Source organism: Mauremys reevesii, linkage group 18, assembly GCF_016161935.1.
Source record: "Mauremys reevesii isolate NIE-2019 linkage group 18, ASM1616193v1, whole genome shotgun sequence".
Taxonomy (NCBI): domain Eukaryota; kingdom Metazoa; phylum Chordata; order Testudines; family Geoemydidae; genus Mauremys; species Mauremys reevesii.
In genome coordinates, this window is record NC_052640.1 from 22183739 (window position 1) to 22205117 (window position 21379).

The 21379-nt window shown below is 50.7% G+C and overlaps 1 protein-coding gene, 3 non-coding genes and 2 pseudogenes across 9 annotated transcripts in view; 2 read left to right on the top strand and 4 right to left on the bottom strand.

Moving 5' to 3' along the window:
* The window catches only part of LOC120386011, a 35365-nt gene that overhangs the window by 11978 nt on the left and 2008 nt on the right, over positions 1 to 21379 (top strand). For 2 of the 6 annotated variants that reach the window (XM_039504731.1, XM_039504735.1), the window contains 4 exons: positions 5889 to 5998; positions 6775 to 6846; positions 11792 to 11918; positions 12662 to 12733. In XM_039504731.1, the coding sequence (XP_039360665.1) occupies positions 5889 to 5998; positions 6775 to 6846; positions 11792 to 11918; positions 12662 to 12733 (381 nt within the window). Of the gene's footprint in view, positions 1 to 5888; positions 6025 to 6774; positions 6847 to 11791; positions 11919 to 12661; positions 12942 to 21379 lie in introns of those variants that run through there. The other 4 variants (XM_039504732.1, XM_039504736.1, XM_039504737.1 and 1 more) reach the window with 3 other exon arrangements.
* LOC120386532 lies at positions 113 to 303 on the bottom strand. Its single transcript, XR_005589768.1, has one exon. It is a non-coding gene; the product is annotated as a U2 spliceosomal RNA (small nuclear RNA).
* Positions 2365 to 2538, top strand: LOC120386515 (annotated as a pseudogene).
* Positions 7094 to 7182, bottom strand: LOC120386518 (annotated as a pseudogene).
* LOC120386537 lies at positions 9691 to 9881 on the bottom strand. Its single transcript, XR_005589773.1, has one exon. It is a non-coding gene; the product is annotated as a U2 spliceosomal RNA (small nuclear RNA).
* On the bottom strand, positions 21058 to 21243 carry LOC120386511. The gene has a single exon (XR_005589754.1). It is a non-coding gene; the product is annotated as a U2 spliceosomal RNA (small nuclear RNA).

Below are 21379 nucleotides of genomic sequence, written 5' to 3' on the forward strand. Positions count from 1 at the left end.
AATGTGGCCTTCAATGGGAGCAATCTGTCAGAGACAAGCGCTACACCACTGATGCCTGGGGGAATCAGGCTTTTTACAGAATCTATTTTTTCACAGCAATAGTCTCCCCGAGGGGAGGTGCACCGTTCCTGGAGGTACTGCAATACCAGGTCGATGCGTGGAGTGGATGGAGCAAGCTCCTATTCCATCTCCCTGTTCCAAAAATCCATTTAATATATAGTCCTCAGATAGAGGACGTATCAGATATTAAACTGATAAGAACAGATACTACACTTGATCTTAGCCAAAAGGCCGAGAAGCGATAATGATTGCTGCAAAACGAGGCAGCCCTACCTCTGCCGCAGCTTTCTACTTCACCGTGAGGAGCTCCTGGACAGGGACCAAATGCTGTCAATGAGACTTTGACAACTAGGAAACTCTTCAGTGACAATCGCTCCCCCTAAATGACTCCTAGGTAATAATTCCAAGCAGGAACTCAACATGCCATTCTGCTCAAAAAAAACCCCCAAAAACCCGAGAATTCTTTCAGTCTGGTTACTTGGGTTCATCTCGCTGCTTTCCCTGGCTGCTGTTGCATTCTTCTACGTTACATAAACCCACCCACTTCCTGTGACGTACTCCGTCACTGTTAACTCTTGCAGCGAAACAGATGAAAGAAAATGTGTGCAAGCGCTATCCCGGGTGGCCAAACCGCATGCCGCTCTTTTACAGTTACGCTGCGGCTCCTGGAGCTCCCCATTTCCCCCCCGCCGCCCCATTCTTCACCTACCAGCCTGGGGGGGAGCTCAGGGCTTCTGCCCTGCGGCAGGGGAGTGGGGCTAGGGGCTTCTGCTGGAGGAGACTGGTGCCTGCCACTTTTGATGCACAGAATGCTTAGGGCAGATTGCCTAGAAAATGCTGCAAGAAAAGCTGACATTTTCTACAAACCTGCCACCCCACATAGTGCGGCCTCTAGGAAAGTTGAGAGCCACAGATAAGGGGCCCAGTGGACCCTGTGACCAAGCAGGGACAGCAAATAGCAAACCCTGGAAAAACTCAGGGGGACACATTGCCTCTGGCTTCTGCCCAGCGGGGAGGAGGGTTTCCAGGGGGGTCTCACCCTCTCCCCACACCGCTGAAGACCCGAGCCCAGGCAGGCACCTCCCATGGGACTGAAGCCCTGAGCCCCAGAGGCGCGTCCTGGCTCTCGAATGTCTGAAGATTGGTGTATGCGGCTCGGAGGGTCAGTAAGTTTGGCCACCCCTGCCAGGGCCGGGTTACGACCTTCTGAGGTCCTCAGATGTGTCAAGTGTAAGAGGCCCCATTATTCTCACAGGACATTGGGTATATAAACAGGAAAGCTTTGTATCTTCATATACACAAAGGCGAAGTTGTAAAAATAGAATCATCTAACTAAAACCCGTCCTGCAATAGGCCTGTTTGCATTATAAAATAGTTTCAAAGTTAAGAAATCAGACGAAAATGTTAATTTATCTACAGCAACGCAAGCAGTTAGTTACACAGACCAGAAAACCCGGAGGTATCCCCAGAAAACCCCACAAAGCGAGGAGCAACGTCGTCTCACCAGTTCTTCAGGAGGAGGACCACCCCCGGAGAACCTCTACCCAGAAACTGCCCTTCGACCTGCTACCTCAGAGAAGGCTGCTACCAGAGGAGCCCCCTCTCCCCCGATGACCCAGGACCAGGATGCTGGTCGCTGTCCCGCTGCTCCAGAGAGCGATGCTCCTGAAGGAATGACCTCCTCGACCCGGGACGCTGAAGCTACTGATCACCCTGCTGTCCAGAGGAAGGCTGCTCCAAGGGGAACGCACTCCACAGCCCAGGATCTCAATGCCACATGTTGTCCTACCAGGCAAAGATGTCGTAGCCAGTGAGTCCAGCCCCACCCCGGGAGCAACTTCACCTCCTCGAGCTTCTCTGCCAGCCCAAGAGGAACCGCCTGGCGAGTCTGCAGGCACAACAGAGGTCCGCCCCACAGAGGGTGAGGCAGGAGAAGTCGACTGCATCTACCTCCAGTACCCAGTCCCTACAGGCTGCCTCCTCTGCTCTTTCTGCTTTCCCTTCTGTGGAGTCCGGAACCCTGGGGCCCTCAGCAAACACATTCGGAAGGTCCACAACAAATTGATTGCCTTCTGGTGCAGCCGCTGTGACCTGCCCTTCCAGACTCAAGGGAAATGTAAGTATCATCCAAGCACATGCGAGGGACCCCTCACGACTGCGATGGTCAACCCTACCGACACCCTGCAGGTTCTAACTCTGACCCCCACTGACGCTCCGACTTCCCCAGAGCCACAGCGCGTAAGGGAGGACCTACTGCCATCCTGACCCTAGATGTACAGTACCTTCCCTCTTAACTTGTGTAAATTTGATTTTAAACATTGGCTTTAATCAAACTTTTAAATGCGTTATCAGTTTAATATCTGATACGTCCTCTATCTGAGGACTATATATTAAATGGATTTTTGGAACAGGAGCTTGCTTCAGCCACTCCACGCATTGACTTGGTATTGCAGTACCTCCAGGAACAGTGCACCTCCCCTGGGAGAGCATTGTGGTTACAAAAAATAGAGAAACCAATTTCTCTAACAAGGTTGGTTTTTTTTGTATTGTTTCTTTTAATCAGAGCCTTAAATGATTTATCTAGCGCCTCTGGTTTCTTAGGAGTGGGTTTTTTAAAGCCTCGCTCTCCCTGCATAGCCCCACGACCTGGTTAAAAGTTGATGGGTGCTAAAGAGATCAAAGTCGCCTTAAGAAGCGCTCAAGTTGCGGAGCAGGTCACTAGGCTCAGCATAGAGTCCCTCAAACAGACAGGGCCTGGGCTCTCACCCCCCCCACCAGTGCCCTCCCCCACCTGTCCCCCCGGCCGCCCCAGCCCTGGGCTCCCCCACACCAGTGCTGACTCCGCCCGCTCCCCCGTCGCCTCCAGCCAGTCCGGCGCTGGTAGGGTTGGGGTAAGCAACGGAGACCCCCCTGGAAACCCTCCTTCCCGCTGGGCAGAAGCCAGAGGCAATGTGTCCCCCCGTCCCCCTGATTTTTTTCCAGGGTTTGCTATTTGCTGGCCCTGCTTGGTCACATGGTGCCACTGGGCCCCTTCCCTGTGGCTCTCAACTTTCCTAGATGGCCTCTAGGCTCAGCACATGGTCCCTCAAACAAAGAGGCCACACTATGTGGGGCGGCAGGTTGGTAGAAATGTTGGTGGTGCCCAGAACGCCCAGAGGCTGCCCAAGGCTCAGGGAGGGAGTTTGGGTGGGGGGAGGTGGGCTGGGGTGCAGGCCCTGGGCTGTGGCAGAGGATTGGAGTGCAGGAGGGGTGCAAGGTTGGGCTCTGGGAGGGAGTTTGGGTGGGGAGGGGGTATGGGGTGCCGTAGGCTCTGGGCTGGGGGTGGGGTGCAGGAGGCGGTGCGGGATTCAGGCTCTGGGAGGGAGTTTGTGTGGGGGAGGTTCTGGGGTGCAGCAGGCTCTGGGATGGAGTTCAGGTGCTGGTGCAGGCTCTGGGGTGGGGCTGGGGATGAGGGGTTTGGGGTGCAGGAGTGGGCTCTGGGGATACGGCAGGGAGAAAGGACTCCCCCAGCTCTCTCCCTGCAGCAGTACCTGGGCTGGGGGCGCTGGAGGTGCCTGTCCCCATCACAGCAGCTCTGGGGCTGAGGCTGCAGGATACGCGCCCGGCCCCCGCAGGTCCAGGCTGTGGCCTGGGCGGCACCGTGGCCCAGGTTCCCTGAGTGCCTGTGTGGCCCTAAATAGGCTGCTCCGTGGCCATGCAGCTTCCAGGAAACTTAGCCCGTGGGTGCTGCGTGTGGCTGTGGTGTGCTTACTCCTTGACTGAATATATAGTGAGCTCTGTTTGTTTGAGGGACCCTGTGCTGAGCCTGCTATGCAAGGCTGAGAGCATGGTGATGAGGCTTTCATCCCCAAGCCCTTTAGGACCTGCCAACCCCTAACCAGGGGTTGGGGCTAATCATGGAGAACAAGGCTTTAAAAAGCCCCCTCTTAAGCAACCAGAGGAGCTAGCAAACAGGAGAGTTTTGTGAGGGAGCTCTCCAGGTGAAGGAGGAGCGACTACGTGACCCTTGAGGTGAGTTTGTTGCCTGTAGCAGAGGTGCTGACTTTTGTTTTTGCCGGTGGGTGCTTTTGAAGAGGTAGGGGTGTGTGTATGTTTGGGGAGGGGGAGTGAAGGGGGCACTCTGCCAGCTTTTGGGGGAGGTAATTGTCAGCATTTATACTGCACACTTCTTCCATGTTCAAGTTACTGAATGTGTCTATCATTGTTATTTTTGCTGTTTTAAGAATTAAATTGTTTTGAATAAAATCATTGCAATTACGTAAAAGCTGGCTTCACTAGCATCCCAGTTTAGACATTGTGTCACTAGCTTTCTGGATGAAACTGTCAGCAATCTTCTTTCCATCTAGCTCCCTTGGAATTGTTTTGAGGCATGTTAAGGTTATTCAGTTGCGTCTGCCCCATTGACGACGGGAGATAATTTTGAAGTCTTCTGCAGCTGAAGAATGAGTTCAGGATGATACAGGCATAGTGAGAAGGCTTCTTATACATTTGCAGTATGCTGGAAACATAGTGCTTCCAGAGTACTGCAAATGACTCCAAGATCTTTCTTGATAGGGAACAGCTAATTTAGGCACCCTCATTTTGTGTGTATACCGTGGGGATTATATTTTGCCACGTGCATTACTTTGCATTTAACATAGACTTTCATCTGCCATTTTGTTGCCAGGTCACCCAGTTTTGTGAGATCCTCTTGTAGCTCTTTGCAGTCTGTCTGGGACTTAAAAAACTACACAAGATAGTTATCTGCAGATTTTGCCACCTCACTGTTTACCCTTTTTTCCAGATCTCTTATGAATAGGTTGACTAGGACTGGTCCCAGTACAAGCCCCTCAGGGACACCACTATTTATTTCTCTCCATTCTGAAAATGAACCATTTATTCCTACCCTTTGTTTCCTATCTTTTATTGGAGTGGGTGGGAATGCTTTCATGATCCAGGGATCCTTAACAAAAAGGCTTGTTATTAAGTTATCTTAATCACCCTGTCTCTGTTTACAAACAAACTCCCTGCCCAAAGGGCAGAAGTTGTGTGCTTGCAGCTTGACGGAAGTATATAGTGTGGTCTGCTCCTTTGAGGGACCCTGTGCTAAGCCTAGAGGCCTGCTAGGAAAGTGGAGCGCTTCTGAAGGAGGCTTTACTGGGCAAGCCCTTTAGCACCCATCAACCCCAAACCAAGGGGTGGGGCTCTTCAAGGGAGAACAAGGCTCCTAAGTGACCAGAGGAGCTAGAGAACAGGAGAGTTTTGTGGGAGATTATCCTCCCACTCCCCCCTCTAAACTTCAGTAACATTCTTTAAACTTAAGGCAATAAAACCCCCCTGATAAAAACAAAACAACAAGAAAGGAAAAAGCTGCAGGAGTCAAAAGAGAACACAGGCAGAAGTCCAGCAACAGGATGTGGGCTATCCAGTTTATTGCATGAGCTAAGATGTGAAAAAAATTATCTAAGTTATGTCTGATTACCTGGCCTATGGGCGGGTGGCAGCCTGCTACAACATGGCAAGCCATGCAGTAAGTTGTTGGATGGTGTAGCTCTGAGGGAGTTGAGGGGGATGGGGGACAGAATCCTTCAATGACTCTGGAACGTCAGCAGCTGGGAGTCCTGCTGCCAGGGCCGCCTCCAGGCACCAGCTAAGGGGCAGCCAGTAGAAAGGGGCGGCACGTCCGGGTTCAGCGGCGGGTCCCTCAGTCCCTCTCCTCCTCTTTGAGCTGCCACCGAAGAGGAGAGGGAGGGAAGGACCCGCAGCCGAATTGCTGCTGAAGACTGAAGGGAACCAGTTCAGCTGCCACCGATCAGCTTTGTTTTTTTGTTTTGTTTTTTGCCGCCTAGGGGAGCCAGCCCTGCCTATTGCCACGGGTCAAGAACACCGAGTGCGCCATCATCACTCCGGGAGCAAGAACTATGCTGGAGAGGACCCTGGAGGATGCCATCCATGGGCGGTACATGGGAAACCCGAGATGGAAGGGTGACGCTTTTCATCAAAGCGGAGTAGTAACTTTGGGGAACCAAGTTGCTTTTATTTAGAATAGAGTCTCCGTGGGGGAGTTACGCTGGAATAGGTCCTATGCTTATAGCTATGATGCCAGTCAGACGAGCCCGTCGACTGCCCGTCCTGTGGGTCCCAACAGCCAGCTCTGCTCCGTCTGCAGAGCAGGCCTTCAGTTTCCTCTCTAGGGTTGGCTGTGGAGCTATGGCACCACCTGCTGGTTCTGATTTCAAAACTTGGTGGCAAAATAAGTAACTGCAAGCGGGGGGAGAAGCAACTCTCTCACTGAGTGCCTGAGGGGTAAATCATCCCCACAGAAACCGAGTTTAATAGCAGAGTAATGAGGAGCACTTCACAGTGGTAAAGCCTGTCACAAACACTAGATAATGTACGCTCATCACGGAGCTCCTGTGAATGAGCTTAATCTTCACTCTGCAAGCAACACCCCCATTAAGTGGCCTATCCCAAGCCACATCCTAAAAACGAGACATTAAGTATAATGATTTAGAATTTACAGTCTTTATTCAGGCCTAATGTGATGGTGTCAAGTTTTCAAATTAATTCCAGTTCTGCAGTTTCTCGTTGAAGTCTGTTTGTGAAGGTTTTTTGGTTGAAAAATGGCCACTTTTAAGTCTGTTTGAGTGTCTAGGAAGATTGAAGTGCTCTGCCACTGTTTTTTGAATGTTACATTTCTTTATCTGATTTGTGTTCATTTCTTCTTTTGTGTAGAGACTGTCCGGTTTGGCCAACGTACATGGCAGAGGGACATTGGAATCAAGTTTACACAAGTTAAGAAGGAAGGTACTAGATATCTGGGGTCAGGCTTGAGTTACGAGAGATTACAAGTATCGGTTACAAGGTTCACAAGATACATAGAGTACATAACCGGCCTAGACCCAGATTGGGGTGCGGGACTTGTTAAAGCGTCGGTGAATAAGTGATCTCGGGTATGCAACCCAAAGAATATATGTAGAGTCCAAGTCAGTATTAGTGTAACAAATTCAACAGATTCTATTTTTTCACCACTATAGTCTCCCTGAGGAGAGGGGCACCGTTCCTGGAGGTACTACAATACCAGGTCGATGCGTGGAGTGGATGGAGCAAGCTCCTATTCCATCTCCCTGTTCCAAAAAAGAACGGCCGTACCGGGTCAGACCAAAGGTCCATCTAGCCCAGTATCCTGTTTACCGACAATGGCCAATGCAAGGTGCCCCAGAGGGAGTGAACCTAACAGGCAGTGATCAAGTGATCTCTCTCCTGCCATCCATCTCCATCCTCTGACAAACAGAGACTAGGGACACACCATTCCTTACCCATCCTGGCGAATAGTCATTTATGGACTTAACCTCCATGAATTTATCCAGTTCCCTTTTAAACGCTGTTATAGTCCCAGCCTTCACAACCTCCTCAGGTAAGGAGTTTCACAAGTTGACTGTGCGCTGGGTGAAGAAGAACTTCCTTGTATTTGTTTTAAACCTGCTGCCTATTAATTTCATTTGGTGGCCCCTAGATCTTGTATTATGGGAATAAGTTAATAACTTGTCCTTATCTACTTTCTCCACATCACTCATGATTTTATATACCTCTATCATATCCCCCCTTAGTCTCTTCTTTTCCAAGCTGAAGAGTCCTAGCCTCTTTAATCTTTCCTCATATGGGACTCTCTCCAAACCCCTAATCATTTCAGTTGCCCTTTTCTGAACCTTTTCTAGTGCCAGTATATCTTTTTTGAGATGAGGAGACCACATCTGTACGCAGTATTTGAGATGTGGGCATACCATTGATTTATATAAGGGCAATAAGATATTCTCAGTCTTATTCTCTATCCCCTTTTTAATGATTCCTAACATCCTGTTTGCTTTTTTGACTTCCTCTGCACACTGTGTGGACATCTTCAGAGAACTATCCACGATGGCGCCAAGATCTTTTTCCTGACTCGTTGTAGCTAAATTAGCCCCCCATCATCTTGTATGTATAGTTGGGGTTATTTATTCCAATGTGCATTACTTTACATTTATCCACATTAAATTTCATTTGCCATTTTGTTGCCCAATCACTTAGTTTTGTGAGATCTTTTTGACGTTCTTCACAGTCTGCTTTGGTCTTAACTATCTTGAGCAGTTTAGTATTCTCTGCAAATTTTGCCACCTCACTGTTTACCCCTTTCTCCAGATCATTTATGAATAAGTTGAATAGCATTGGTCCTAGGACTGACCCTTGGGGAACACCACTAGTTACCCCTCTCCACTCTGAGAATTTACCATTAATTCCTACCCTTTCTTCCCTGTCTTTTAACCAGTTCTCAGTCCATGAAAGGACCTTCCCTTTTATCCCATGACAGCTTAATTTACGTAAGAGCCTTTGGTGAGGGGCCTTGTCAGAGGATTTCTGGAAATCTAAGTACACTACGTCCACTGGATCCCCCTTGTCCACGTGTTTGTTGACCCCTTCAAAGAACTCTAATAGATTAGTAAGACACGATTTCCCTTTACAGAAAGCATGTTGACTATTGCTCAAGAGTTTGTTTTTCTATGTGTCTGACAATTTTATTCTTTACTATTGTTTCAACTAATTTGCCCGGTACCGACGTTAGACTTACCGGTCTGTAATTGCCGGGATCACCCCTAGAGCCCTTTTTAAATATTGGCGTTACATTAGCTAACTTCCAGTTATTGGGTACCGATGCAGATTTAAAGGACAGGTTACAAACCTTAGTTAATAGTTCCGCAACTTCACATTTGAGTTCTTTCAGAACTCTTGGGTGAATGCCATCTGGTCCCGGTGACTTGTTAATGTAGAGTTTATCAATTAATTCCAAAACCTCCTCTAGTGATACTTCAATCTGTGACAGTTCCTCAGATTTGTCACCTACAAAAGCCAGCTCAGGTTTGGGAATCTCCCTAACATCCTCAGCCGTGAAGACTGACGCAAAGAATCCATTTAGTTTCTCTGCAATGACTTTACCATCTTTAAGCGCTCCTTTTGTATTTTCATCGTCAAGGGGCCCCACTGGTTGTTTAGCAGGCTTCCTGCTTCTGATGCACTTAAAAAACATTTTGTTATTACCTTTGGAGTTTTTGGCTAGCCCTTCTTCAAACTCCTCTTTGGCTTTTCTTATTACACTCTTGCACTTAAGTTGGCAGTGTTTGTGCTCCTTTCTATTTGCCTCACTAGGATTTGACTTCCACTTTTTAAAGGAAGTCTTTTTATCTCTCACTGCTTCTTTTTACATGGTGGTTAAGTCACGGTGGCTCTTTTTTAGTTCTTTTACTGTGTTTTTTAATTTGGAGTATACATTGAAGTTGGGCCTCTATTCTGGTGTCTTTAAAAAGCACCCATGCAGCTTGCAGGGATTTCACTTTAGTCACTGTACCTTTTAACTTTTGTTTGTTTAACTAACCCCCTCATTTTTGCATAGTTCCCGCTTTTGAAATTAAATGCCACAGTCATCCGCAGGACCAGGTTGTCCGCGTAAGCAGGGTGAAGCCATCTGTGCTGTTACAGATCCGCTCACAGCAATGTGGCCTTCAATGGGAGCAATCTGTCAGAGACAAGCGCTGCACCACAATGCCATCACACCACTGATGCCTGGGGGAATCAGGCTTTTTACAGAATCTATTTTTTCACCACAATAGTCTCCCCAAGGGGAGGTGCACCGTTCCTGGAGGTACTGCAATACCAGGTCGATGCGTGGAGTGGATGGAGCAAGCTCCTATTCCATCTCCCTGTTCCAAAAATCCATTTAATATATAGTCCTCAGATAGAGGACGTATCAGATATTAAACTGATAAGAACAGATACTACACTTGATCTTAGCCAAAAGGCCGAGAAGCGATAACGATTGCTGCAAAACGAGGCAGCCCTACCTCTGCTGCAGCTTTCTACGTCACCGTGAGGAGCTCCCGGACAGGGACCAAATGCCATCAATGAGACTTTGACAACTAGGAAACTCTTCAGCGACAATCGCTCCCCCTAAATGACTCCTAGGTAATAATTCCAAGCAGGAACTCAACACGCCATTCTGCTAAAAAAAAACCCCCAAAAACCCGAGAATTCTTTCAGTCTGGTTACTTGGGTTCATCTCGCTGCTTTCCCTGGCTGCTGTTGCATTCTTCTACGTTACATAAACCCACCCACTTCCTGTGACGTACTCCGTCACTGTTAACTCTTGCAGCGAAACAGATGAAAGAAAATGTGTGCAAGTGCTATCCCGGGTGGCCAAACCGCATGCCGCTCTTTTACAGTTACACTGCGGCTCCTGGAGCTCCCCATTTCCCCCCCGCCCCATTCTCCACCTACCAGCCTGGGGTGGGGAGCTCAGGGCTTCTGCCCTGCGGCAGGGGAGTGGGGCTAGGGGCTTCTGCTGGAGGAGACTGGTGCCTGCCACTTTTGATGCACAGAATGCTTAGGGCAGATTGCCTAGAACATGCTTCAAGAAAAGCTGACATTTTCTACAAACCTGCCACCCCACATAGTGCGGCCTCTGTTTGAGAGACCATGTGCTGAGCCTAGCGGCCATCTAGGAAAGTTGAGAGCCACAGATAAGGGGCCCAGTGGACCCTGTGACCAAGCAAGGCCAGCAAATAGCAAACCCTGGAAAAAAATCAGGGGGACACATTGCCTCTGGCTTCTGCCCAGCGGGGAGGAGGGTTTCCAGGGGGGTCTCACCCCCTCCCCACACTGCTGAAGACCCGAGCCCAGGCGGGCACCTCCCATGGGACTGAAGCCCTGAGCCCCAGAGGCGCGTCCTGGCTATCGAATGTCTGAAGATTGGTGCATGCGGCTCGGAGGGTCAGTAAGTTTGGCCACCCCTGCCAGGGCCGGGTTACGACCTTCTGAGGTCCTCAGATGTGTCAAGTGTAAGAGGCCCCATTATTCTCACAGGACATTGAGTATATAAACAGGAAAGCTTTGTATCTTCATATACACAAAGGCGAAGTTGTAAAAATAGAATAATCTAACTAAAACCCGTCCTGCAATAGGCCTGTTTGCATTATAAAATAGTTTCAAAGTTAAGAAATCAGACGAAAATGCTAATTTATCTACAGCAACGCAATCAGTTAGTTACACAGACCAGAAAACCCGGAGGTATCCCCAGAAAACCCCACGAAGCGAGGAGCAACGTCGTCTCACCAGTTCTTCAGGAGGAGGACCACCCCCGGAGAACCTCTACCCAGGACCCAGAAACTGCCCTTCGCCCTGCTACCTCAGAGAAGGCTGCCACCAGAGGAGCCCCCTCTCCCCCGATGACCCAGGACCAGGATGCTGGTCGCTGCCCCGCTGCTCCAGAGAGGGATGCTCCTGAAGGAACGACCTCCTCGATCCAGGACACTGAAGCTACTGATCACCCTGCTGTCCAGAGGAAGGCTGCTCCAAGGGGAACGCACTCCACAGCCCAGGATCTCAATGCCGCATGTTGTCCTACCAGGCAAAGATGTCGTAGCCAGTGAGTCCAGCCCCACCCCGGGAGCAACTTCACCTCCTCAAGCTTCTCTGCCAGCCCAAGAGGAACCGCCTGGCGAGTCTGCAGGCACAACAGAGGTCCGCCCCACAGAGGGTGAGGCAGGAGAAGTCGACTGCATCTACCTCCCGTACCCAGTCCCTACAGGCTGCCTCCTCTGCCTGAGGAGAGGGAGGGAAGGACCCGCAGCCGAATTGCTGCTGAAGACTGAAGGGAACCAGTTCAGCTGCCACTGATCAGCTTTTTTTTTTGTTTGTTTGTTTTTTTGCCGCCTTGGGGAGCCAGCCCTGCCTGTTGCCACGGGTCAAGAACACCGAGTGCGCCATCATCACTCCGGGAGCAAGAACTATGCTGGAGAGGACCCTGGAGGATGCCATCCATGGGCGGTACATGGGAAACCCGAGATGGAAGGGTGACGCTTTTCATCAAAGCGGAGTAGTAACTTTGGGGAACCAAGTTGCTTTTATTTAGAATAGAGTCTCCGTGGGGGAGTTACGCTGGAATAGGTCCTATGCTTATAGCTATGATGCCAGTCAGACGAGCCCGTCGACTGCCCGTCCTGTGGGTCCCAACAGCCAGCTCTGCTCTGTCTGCAGAGCAGGCCTTCAGTTTCCTCTCTCTAGGGTTGGCTGTGGAGCTATGGCACCACCTGCTGGTTCTGATTTCAAAACTTGGTGGCAAAATAAGTAACTGCAAGGGGGGGGAGAAGCAACTCTCTCGCTGAGTGCCTGACAGGGGTAAATCATCCCCACAGAAACCGAGTTTAATAGCAGAGTAATGAGGAGCACTTCACAGTGGTAAAGCCTGTCACAAACACTAGATAATGTACGCTCATCACGGAGCTCCTGTGAATGAGCTTAATCTTCACTCTGCAAGCAACACCCCCATTAAGTAGCCTATCCCAAGCCACATCCTAAAAACGAGACGTTAAGAATAATGATTTAGAATTTACAGTCTTTATTCAGGCCTAATGTGATGGTGTCAAGTTTTCAAATTAATTCCAGTTCTGCAGTTTCTCGTTGAAGTCTGTTTGTGAAGGTTTTTTGGTTGAAAAATGGCCACTTTTAAGTCTGTTTGAGTGTCTAGGAAGATTGAAGTGCTCTGCTACTGTTACATTTCTTTATCTGATTTGTGTTCTTTTCTTCTTTTGTGTAGAGACTGTCCGGTTTGGCCAACGTACATGGCAGAGGGACATTGGAATCAAGTTTACACAAGTTAAGAAGGAAGGTGCTAGATATCTGGGGTCAGGCTTGAGTTACGAGAGATTACAAGTATCGGTTACAAGGTTCACAAGATACATAGAGTACATAACTGGCCTAGACCCAGATTGGGGTGCGGGACTTGTTAAAGCGTCGGTGAATAAGTGATCTCGGGTATGCAACCCAAAGAATATATGTAGAGTCCAAGTCAGTATTAGTGTAACAAATTCAACAGATTCTATTTTTTCACCACTATAGTCTCCCCGAGGGGAGGGGCACTGTTCCTGGAGGTACTAGAATACCAGGTCGATGCCTGGAGTGGATGGAGCAAGCTCCTATTCCATCTCCCTGTTCCAAAAAAGAAAGGTCCATCTAGCCCAGTATCCTGTCTACCGACAATGGCCAATGCAAGGTGCCCCAGAGGGAGTGAACCTAACAGGCAGTGATCAAGTGATCTCTCTCCTGCCATCCATCTCCATCCTCTGACAAACAGAGACTAGGGACACACCATTCCTTACCCATCCTGGCGAATAGTCATTTATGGACTTAACCTCCATGAATTTATCCAGTTCTTCTTCGAGTGATTGCTCATATGCATTCCAGTTAGGTGTGCGCGCCGCGCGTGCACGGCTCTTCGGAAGATTTTTACCCTAGCAACTCCGGCGGGCCGGCTGGGCGCCCCCTGGAGTGGCGCAGCTATAGCGCAGGATATATACCCCAGCCGGCCCGTCCGCTCCTCAGTTCCTTCTTTCCGCCCGTGACGGCCGTTGGAACAGTGGAGCACAGCTTAGCTGACCTCCACTTCCCTAGCTACTCGTAGTTTTCTCTCGTTCTGTTTATAGTTGTAGTTAACTCTGTTTGTTTGTAGCATAGTATAGTGTATTTATTTTGCAGGGGTCGGGGTTTATCCCCTTCCCCTCACCCGGTGCCGGGTCCGATGCCTGGTCCACAGCGTTTTCTAATGCTCGGCCGGCCACAAGCCGCTGCCGACAAGGGATCTTCTCCTAAGTGCCTCGAGGGATCTTACCTCACAGATAAGTGCCGCATTTGTGAGGCCCTTAATCAGTGAACAAAGGGGAGCGGGGCTTTCGTTTTAAACAGCTCCTGAGGGAGGCAGCTCTTGCTCCTCCGCTCTCGGCGCCGAGCGTTAGTTAGTCTTCACGGCGCATTTCCTCGGCACCGGATTGCCGGTACCGCCAAGGCCTCCTGGCACTACCGTCACTACCGACGTACCCTCGGCATGGACCCCTGTCCTGGAGGATGAAGAGTTACTCCGGCCAGGCAAGAGCCGTCGAGTCCGGTGCTGGAAAGCTCCCCGGTTCGCACCGTGGTCAAGCTCGCCCGGAAGCTGCGTCCGAGCCGCCTGCTCCGCAGCCGAGCGCTATGCTCCGTCGGATCGCCCGGCACCGCTGTCGGCCGCGGCACCGACAGTATCCGCACCGTTAGCTCCGGCCAGGCAAGAGCCGTCGAGTCCGGTGCTGGTAAGCTCCCCGGTACGGACCGTGGTCGAGCTCGCTAGCATGCTGCGTCCGAGCCGCTTGCTCCGCAGCCGAGCGCTATGTTCAGTGGGATCGCCCGGCACCGATGTCTGCTGTGGCACCGTCAATGTCCGCACCGTTAACTCCGGCCAGGCAAGAGCCGCCGAGTCCGGTGCCGGAAAGCTCTCCGGTACGGACTGTGGTCGAGCTCGCCCTAAAGCTGCGTCCGAGCCGCCTGCTCCGCAGCCGAGCGCTCTGCTCCATCGGATCGCCCGGCACCGATGTCGGCCGCGGCACCGGCAGTGCCTGCACCATTAACTCTGGCCAGGCAAAAGCCATCGAGTCCGCTGCTGGAACGCTCCCCGGTACGGGCCGTGGTCGAGCTCGCTATGAAGCTGCATCCGTGGTGCCAGTTAGGGTCGAGCTCACTATTCCCTCCACGCCGGAGACAGTGTCCACGGCGAGGGGGCTGATTGCAACGACAGCATCTACGCTGCCTCAACCCCCGGCACCGCCGGTGGGGGTTACATAGTCGATGGGCAAGCCTGCCTTGATCAGACCACCCTACCTCGGCACCTCAGAGAGGCACCGTTCAGGGTCGCGGTCCCGCAGATGTTCTCGGTCCCGTCACCAATCTAGGTCTTGGCACCATTCTCCATGTTGGTACCAGTAGTGCTCGCGGCACCGGTCAGCATTCTGATCCCCGGTCCGGGACACTCAGTACCGATCAAGCCCCAGGCACCAGGACGCTCGTAGCCACTCCTGATCATCGAGCCTCGCACCCTCGGTCAACCGCCCGGCATAGCTTTGGTGGCAGGTCCCGTTCTCGGTACCGGTCTGTCTACCGGTACCGATCCCCGGTGCCGCATCGAGCGACGTCAGTTACAGACGGAGACTCTACCAAGAGCTTTTCAGCTCCTCCAGGGCCATCCAGCCACGCATCAGTGTTGTCCCGTGCGGACACTTAATATGCGTAGCACTCTGTTTTCCGATGTGCCCTCCAGAGTCTTCCAGGAGACCTATCAGTGGTCATTCTGGACGCCTTGAGTGTACTCCCACGGCAGAGGCGTAACGGGGACCCCATCTCGCTCCGTTCCCTCGGAGCTCCGGGTGCCAGAGGTGACAGTTAGTCGTCCCCGTCCGACCGGTACAGAGCAACCCCCGGTTCGGCACCGGGCTCCCAGATCCCACCGGATCAGCGTTCGTCCAGGAGCTCGAGCCCACACAGGACCTGCTTGTCCCTGGCCTCTCTTCTTCCTCCTCCCCAGATGAGGCGGGGGCAGGAACATACCCCTCCGGCCCTCCTCTAATCGAAATGCGACCAGCCCCTAAATCCAAAGAGGCTGGGCGTGTGGTCTTACTGGGCCATAAGATGTACCCGGAGGGGGCCCTGCAACTTCGTGTAGCGAACCAGCAAGCCCTGCTTATCCGCTACTGTGGGTGGCAGTGGGCAAATTTACAGAGTCGGTTCTTCGGAACTCCCGTCAATGCCCTCCTGCAGCAAAGGACGGAGCTGGAGAGAGCTTCCCTCCAGGCCTCGATGGACGCAGCTGACTCCGCTGCCATGACTCTGGCCTCGGGTGTTGCCACGTGGCACGTTTCATGGCTCCAGTTGTCGAGCCTTCCCTCGCAGCTGCGGCACGCTATACAGGTCTTGCCCTTCAATGGCACAGGCCTGTTCTCTGAAAACACTGGCCCTAGGCTGCAGAACCTAAAGGGCAGCAGGGTCACTTTGCGCTCTCTCTCTCGGCATGCACACGCCAGTGATTCAGCGCCGACGTTTCCGTCCCCAACCTCCGCTCTTTCCCTGCGCCTTGACAAGGTCAGGACTTGGCCAGCAGGTGTGGCTTACACGGTCGTGGCCATCAATCCGCACCCCAAAGGAGCCGGAATAGCCGGAATTAGGGTCCTTCTAACCACCAATGGGGCAAAAGCCTACCCATCCTTGCCCCTCCTGGGGACCCCTCTCACGAGCGATTCCTCTGGCAAGAGGTGCGGACGCTCCTCTTCATTGGAGCTATACAGGAGGTACCTAAGGGCGAAACCTAATCCCCTAGGCGAAGGGAGGTCTCAGACCTACCCTAGACCTGTGGGAACTCAACAAGTCGCGATGCAGAGTTCCGCATGGTACCCAGGGCGACTGTCATCCCATCCTGGGATCCCGGAGACTGGGTACGCCGCCCTCGATACGTCGCCATTTCTCTTCCACACAGAAGGTACCCTCGGTTTGGGGCCTACCATCGTTATTCCCAGTATACGGCCCTCCCGGTTGGCCTCTATACAGCCCAGGGGTGTTCAAAGTGCATGGCTGTAGTCGCCGCCTTTCTTCGCCACCGTCGCATACACGTTCTCTGTATCTAGACGAGTGGCTCATTCGAAGAACCACCGGGCCCAAAGTACCAGTCATGTGGGCATCGACACGAACCTATTCCTGTGTCTAGGCCTGATGATCAATAGTAAAATCCACTCGGATTCCCATTCAGGGAAGGGAATTCATTGGGGCTGTCCTGGACTCCAGACTCGCCAGAGCCTGCTTACCTCAGCCTTGGTTTCAGGCGAGGGTAACAGTTGTATAAGGTCTATGGACCTTCCCGCCAACTTGGACTCGCACTTGCCTACGTTTCCTGAGTCACGTGGCTGTCTACACGTTTGCAACCAAACATGCCAGGCTTCGCCTCTGTTCACTTCAGTCGTGGCTCACCTGGGTGTGCCACCCGGGCAGAGATGCCATACTCGTGGTCGGCTCATTCCCCCCGAGCAGCCTAGGCTCCCTCCACCGGGAGCCGGCGTCCTCCCCGGTGTATCCGGGGTTGCTGTTTCATTCACCCCTCGGGGTCCCTCATGACAGACAGCCCATCTCTCGGCTGGGTGCGCACCTGGCGTAGTTTCGCACTCACGGCCTTCGGTCAGCGCATGGCCTTACACATTGATGTCCGAGAGCTGAGAGCAGTCTGCCTTGTGTATCAGGCGATTCAGTGGGCGGATCGCTTCAGCAGATCCTTCCTGTCTCACATGTGGTGGTTTCCTCCGGACTTTCTCTATTCCGTTTTTCCAGAAGTGGGTCTTTCCCCGCATAGCCCTCCTCGCTCTTGCGAGAACGGAAAGAGAGAGAGAAATTCTCCTCGTTCCAAGGCCTCTCCCCAGGCTCGGTCTTGGAGGATTTTCCTGAGGCCGTGGATCAGCCATCTACCGTACGCTTTCCACTGTCCCCGGTGGTTCACAAGGTCCTGCTCAAACTCCGCAGGGACAGAGCGCCCCTAATCCGGATCGCTCCAGTGTAACCTGGGCAGCACTGGCACACTATGTTGCTACACCTGTCGGTAGCAACCCTCTTGGCACAGACCCCATGACATGGAATCACAGCAACCTTCACCACCCGCTCTTGTAATCCCTGCACCTCACAGCAGGACTCCTGCGTGGCTAAACCGGTCCGAGCTACGTTGTTCGACCTCGGTTCTCCGGGATTCTCCGGGGTGGTATAAAATCATCCATTCGGTTGAAGTATCTGGCCGAGTGGAAGCGTTTCTCATGCTGCTCCGAAACGCGCAAGGTTTCTCCCGCTGAGATCCCGCTCCATTCCATCTGGTTCCTCAGGGCTTGGAGCGTTTATGCACCCCCCCTCCAGTGGGGCCCCGCCATAAACCTGGCTTTTCAATCTGGTTCTAACCAGCTTTATGACTGCCCTATTCGAGCCAGTGTCAACATGCTCATTGGTATACCTGTCCTGCAAGACAGTTTTCCTGTAGCCTTTCCTGCGGCCACACGAGTCTCCGAGCTTCAGACTCTCACAATAGGCCCAAGGTATACTGTGTTCCTCAAGGACAAGGGCAGTTATTACCACGTCCGACCTGCCTCCCTAAGGAGGTGTCGGCCTTTTATATCTACCAGGATATCTTCCTTCCGATCTTCTTTCCGAAGCCACTCTCTTTGCAAGGAGAGCAACGGTTGCCCTCCTTCGACATCTGTAGGGCGTCCGCAATCTATATCTAGTGGACAGAGCCCTCTCGTAACACCCCCAACACCTTCATCGTACCGGCATACCGGTCGAAGGGCATACCTGACTCCTCCTAGAGCATTTCATCTTCAATGACGTTGTGCATCTGCACCTCTTCTGTTTTGGCCCATGTTCCATAGAGCCACATTGCTGCACATTCCGCCAGGGCTCACGCTTCTTAGCTGCCTTCCTGGCTCGCATTCCCTTTCGGGGGATGTGTTGTACACCTACCTGGTCCTCGGTCCACACCTTTGCCTCATTGGTCCCGGAGTCCAGAGCTGTTGCAGCCTCTGGCTTAGCGGTTGCGTTCTGCAACATCTAACTCCGACCCCACCGCCTGTGTAAGGCTTGGGAATCACCTAACTGGAATGCATAGGAGCAATCACTTGAAGACGAAAAGACGGTTACTCACCGTAGTAACTGTTGTTCTTCGAGATGTGTTGCTCCTATCCATTCCAGACCCGCCCTCCTTCCCCACTGTCGGAGTAGCCGGCAAGAAGGAACTGAGGAGCGGACGGGCCGGCTGGGGTATATATCCTGCGCTATAGCGGCGCCACTCCAGGGGGCGCCCAGCTGGCTCGCCGGAGTTGCTAGGGTAAAAATCTTCCGAAGAGCCGTGCACGCGTGGCACGCACACCTAACTGGAATGGATAGGAGCAACACATCTCGAAGAACAACAGTTACTACGGTGAGTAACCGTCTTTTCCCTTTTAAACGCTGTTATAGTCCCAGCCTTCACAACCTCCTCAGGCAAGGAGTTCCACAAGTTGACTGTGCGCTGCGCCTATTAATTTCATTTGGTGGCCCCTAGATCTTGTATTATGGGAATAAGTAAATAACTTGTCCTTATCTACTTTCTCCACATCACTCATGATTTTATATACCTCTATCATATCCCCCCTTAGTCTCTTCTTTTCCAAGCTGAAGAGTCCTAGCCTCTTTAATCTTTCCACATATGGGACTCTCTCCAAACCCCTAATCATTTCAATTGCCCTTTTCTGAACCTTTTCTAGTGCCAGTATATCTTTTTTGAAATGAGGAGACCACATCTGTACGCAGTATTTGAGATGTGGGCATACCATTGATTTATATAAGGGCAATAAGATTTTCTCAGTCTTATTCTCTATCCCCTTTTTAATGATTCCTAACATCCTGTTTGCTTTTTTGACTTCCTCTGCACACTGCGTGGACATCTTCAGAGAACTATCCACGATGACTCCAAGATCTTTTTCCTGACTCGTTGTAGCTAAATTAGCCCCCCATCATATTGTATGTATAGTTGGGGTTATTTATTCCAATGTGCATTACTTTACATTTACTTTACATTTATCCACATTTTGAAGTTCTTCCCAGTCTGCTTTGGTCTTAACTATCTTGAGCAGTTTAGTATCCTCTGCAAATTTTGCCACCTCACTGTTTACCCCTTTCTCCAGATCATTTATGAATAAGTTGAATAGGATTGGTCCGAGGACTGACCCTTGGGGAACACCACTAGTTACCCCTTTCCACTCTGAGAATTTACCATTAATTCCTACCCTTTCTTCCCTGTCTTTTAACCAGTTCTCAATCCATGAAAGGACCTTCCCTTTTATCCCAAGACAGCTTAATTTACGTAAGAGCCTTTGGTGAGGGACCTTGTCAGAGGCTTTCTGGAAATCTAAGTACGCTACGTCCACTGGATCCCCCTTGTCCACACGTTTGTTGACCCCTTCAAAGAACTCTCATAGATTAATAAGACACGATTTCCCTTTATAGAAACCATGTTGACTATTGCTCAACAGTTTGTTTTTCTACGTGTCTGACAATTTTATTCTTAACTATTGTTTTAACTAAGTTGCCCAGTACCGATGTTAGACTTACCGGTCTGTAATTGCTGGGATCGCTTCTAGAGCCCTTTTTAAATATTGGCATTACATTAGCTAACTTCCAGTCTTTGGGTACAGAAGCCGATTTAAAGGACAGGTTACAAATCTTAGTTAATAGTTCTACAACTTCACATCTGAGTTCTTTCAGAACTCTTGGGTGAATGCCATCTGGTCCCGGTGACTTGTTTATGTTGAGTTTATCAATTAATTCCAAAACCTTCTCTAGTGACACTTCAATCTGTGACAGTTCCTCAGATTTGTCACCTACAAAAGCCGGCTCAGGTTTGGGAATGTCCCTAACATCCTCAGCCGTGAAGACTGAAGCAAAGAATCCCTTTAGTTTCTCCGCAGTGACTTTATCGTCTTTAAGCGCTCCTTTTGTATCTCGATCATCAAGGCTTCCTGCTTCTGATGCACTTAAAAAACATTTTGTTATTACCTTTGGAGTTTTTGGCTAGCCCTTCTTCAAACTCCTCTTTGGCTTTTCTTATTACACTCTTGCACTTAATTTGGCAGTGTTTATGCTCCTTTCTATTTGCCTCACTAGGATTTGACTTCCACTTTTTAAAGGAAGTCTTTTTATCTCTCACTGCTTCTTTTACATGGTGGTTAAGCCACGGTGGCTCTTTTTTAGTTCTTTTACTGTGTTTTTTAATTTGGAGTATACATTGAAGTTGGGCCTCTATTCTGGTGTCTTTAAAAAGCACCCATGCAGCTTGCAGGGATTTCACTTTAGTCACTGTACATTTTAACTTTTGTTTGTTTAACTAACCCCCTCATTTTTGCATAGTTCCCGCTTTTGAAATTAAATGCCACAGTCATCCCCACGTAAGCAGGGTGAAGCCATCTGTGCTGTTACAGATCGGCTCACAGCAATGTGGCCTTCAATGTGGCCTTCAATGGGAGCAATCTGTCAGAGACAAGCGCTGCACCACAATGCCATCACACCACTGATGCCTGGGGGAGTCAGGCTTTTTACAGAATCTATTTTTTCACAGCAATAGTCTCCCCGAGGGGAAGGTGCACCGTTCCTGGAGGTACTGCAATACCAGGTCGATGCGTGGAGTGGATGGAGCAAGCTCCTATTCCATCTCCCTGTTCCAAAAATCCATTTAATATATAGTCCTCAGATAGAGGACGTATCAGATATTAAACTGATAAGAACAGATTTAAATTTATAAGAGAATGTTTTATAATAAATATTAAGTGTTGTTTGTATTGTGTGTTTTGGGGTTCAGTTTGGGTTTTGGGGGGATTTGATGTTTTGGTGTGTTTTGTTGCACATATATACATATATATACATATATAGTCATGTATGTCCCCATGGGTCAGGGGTG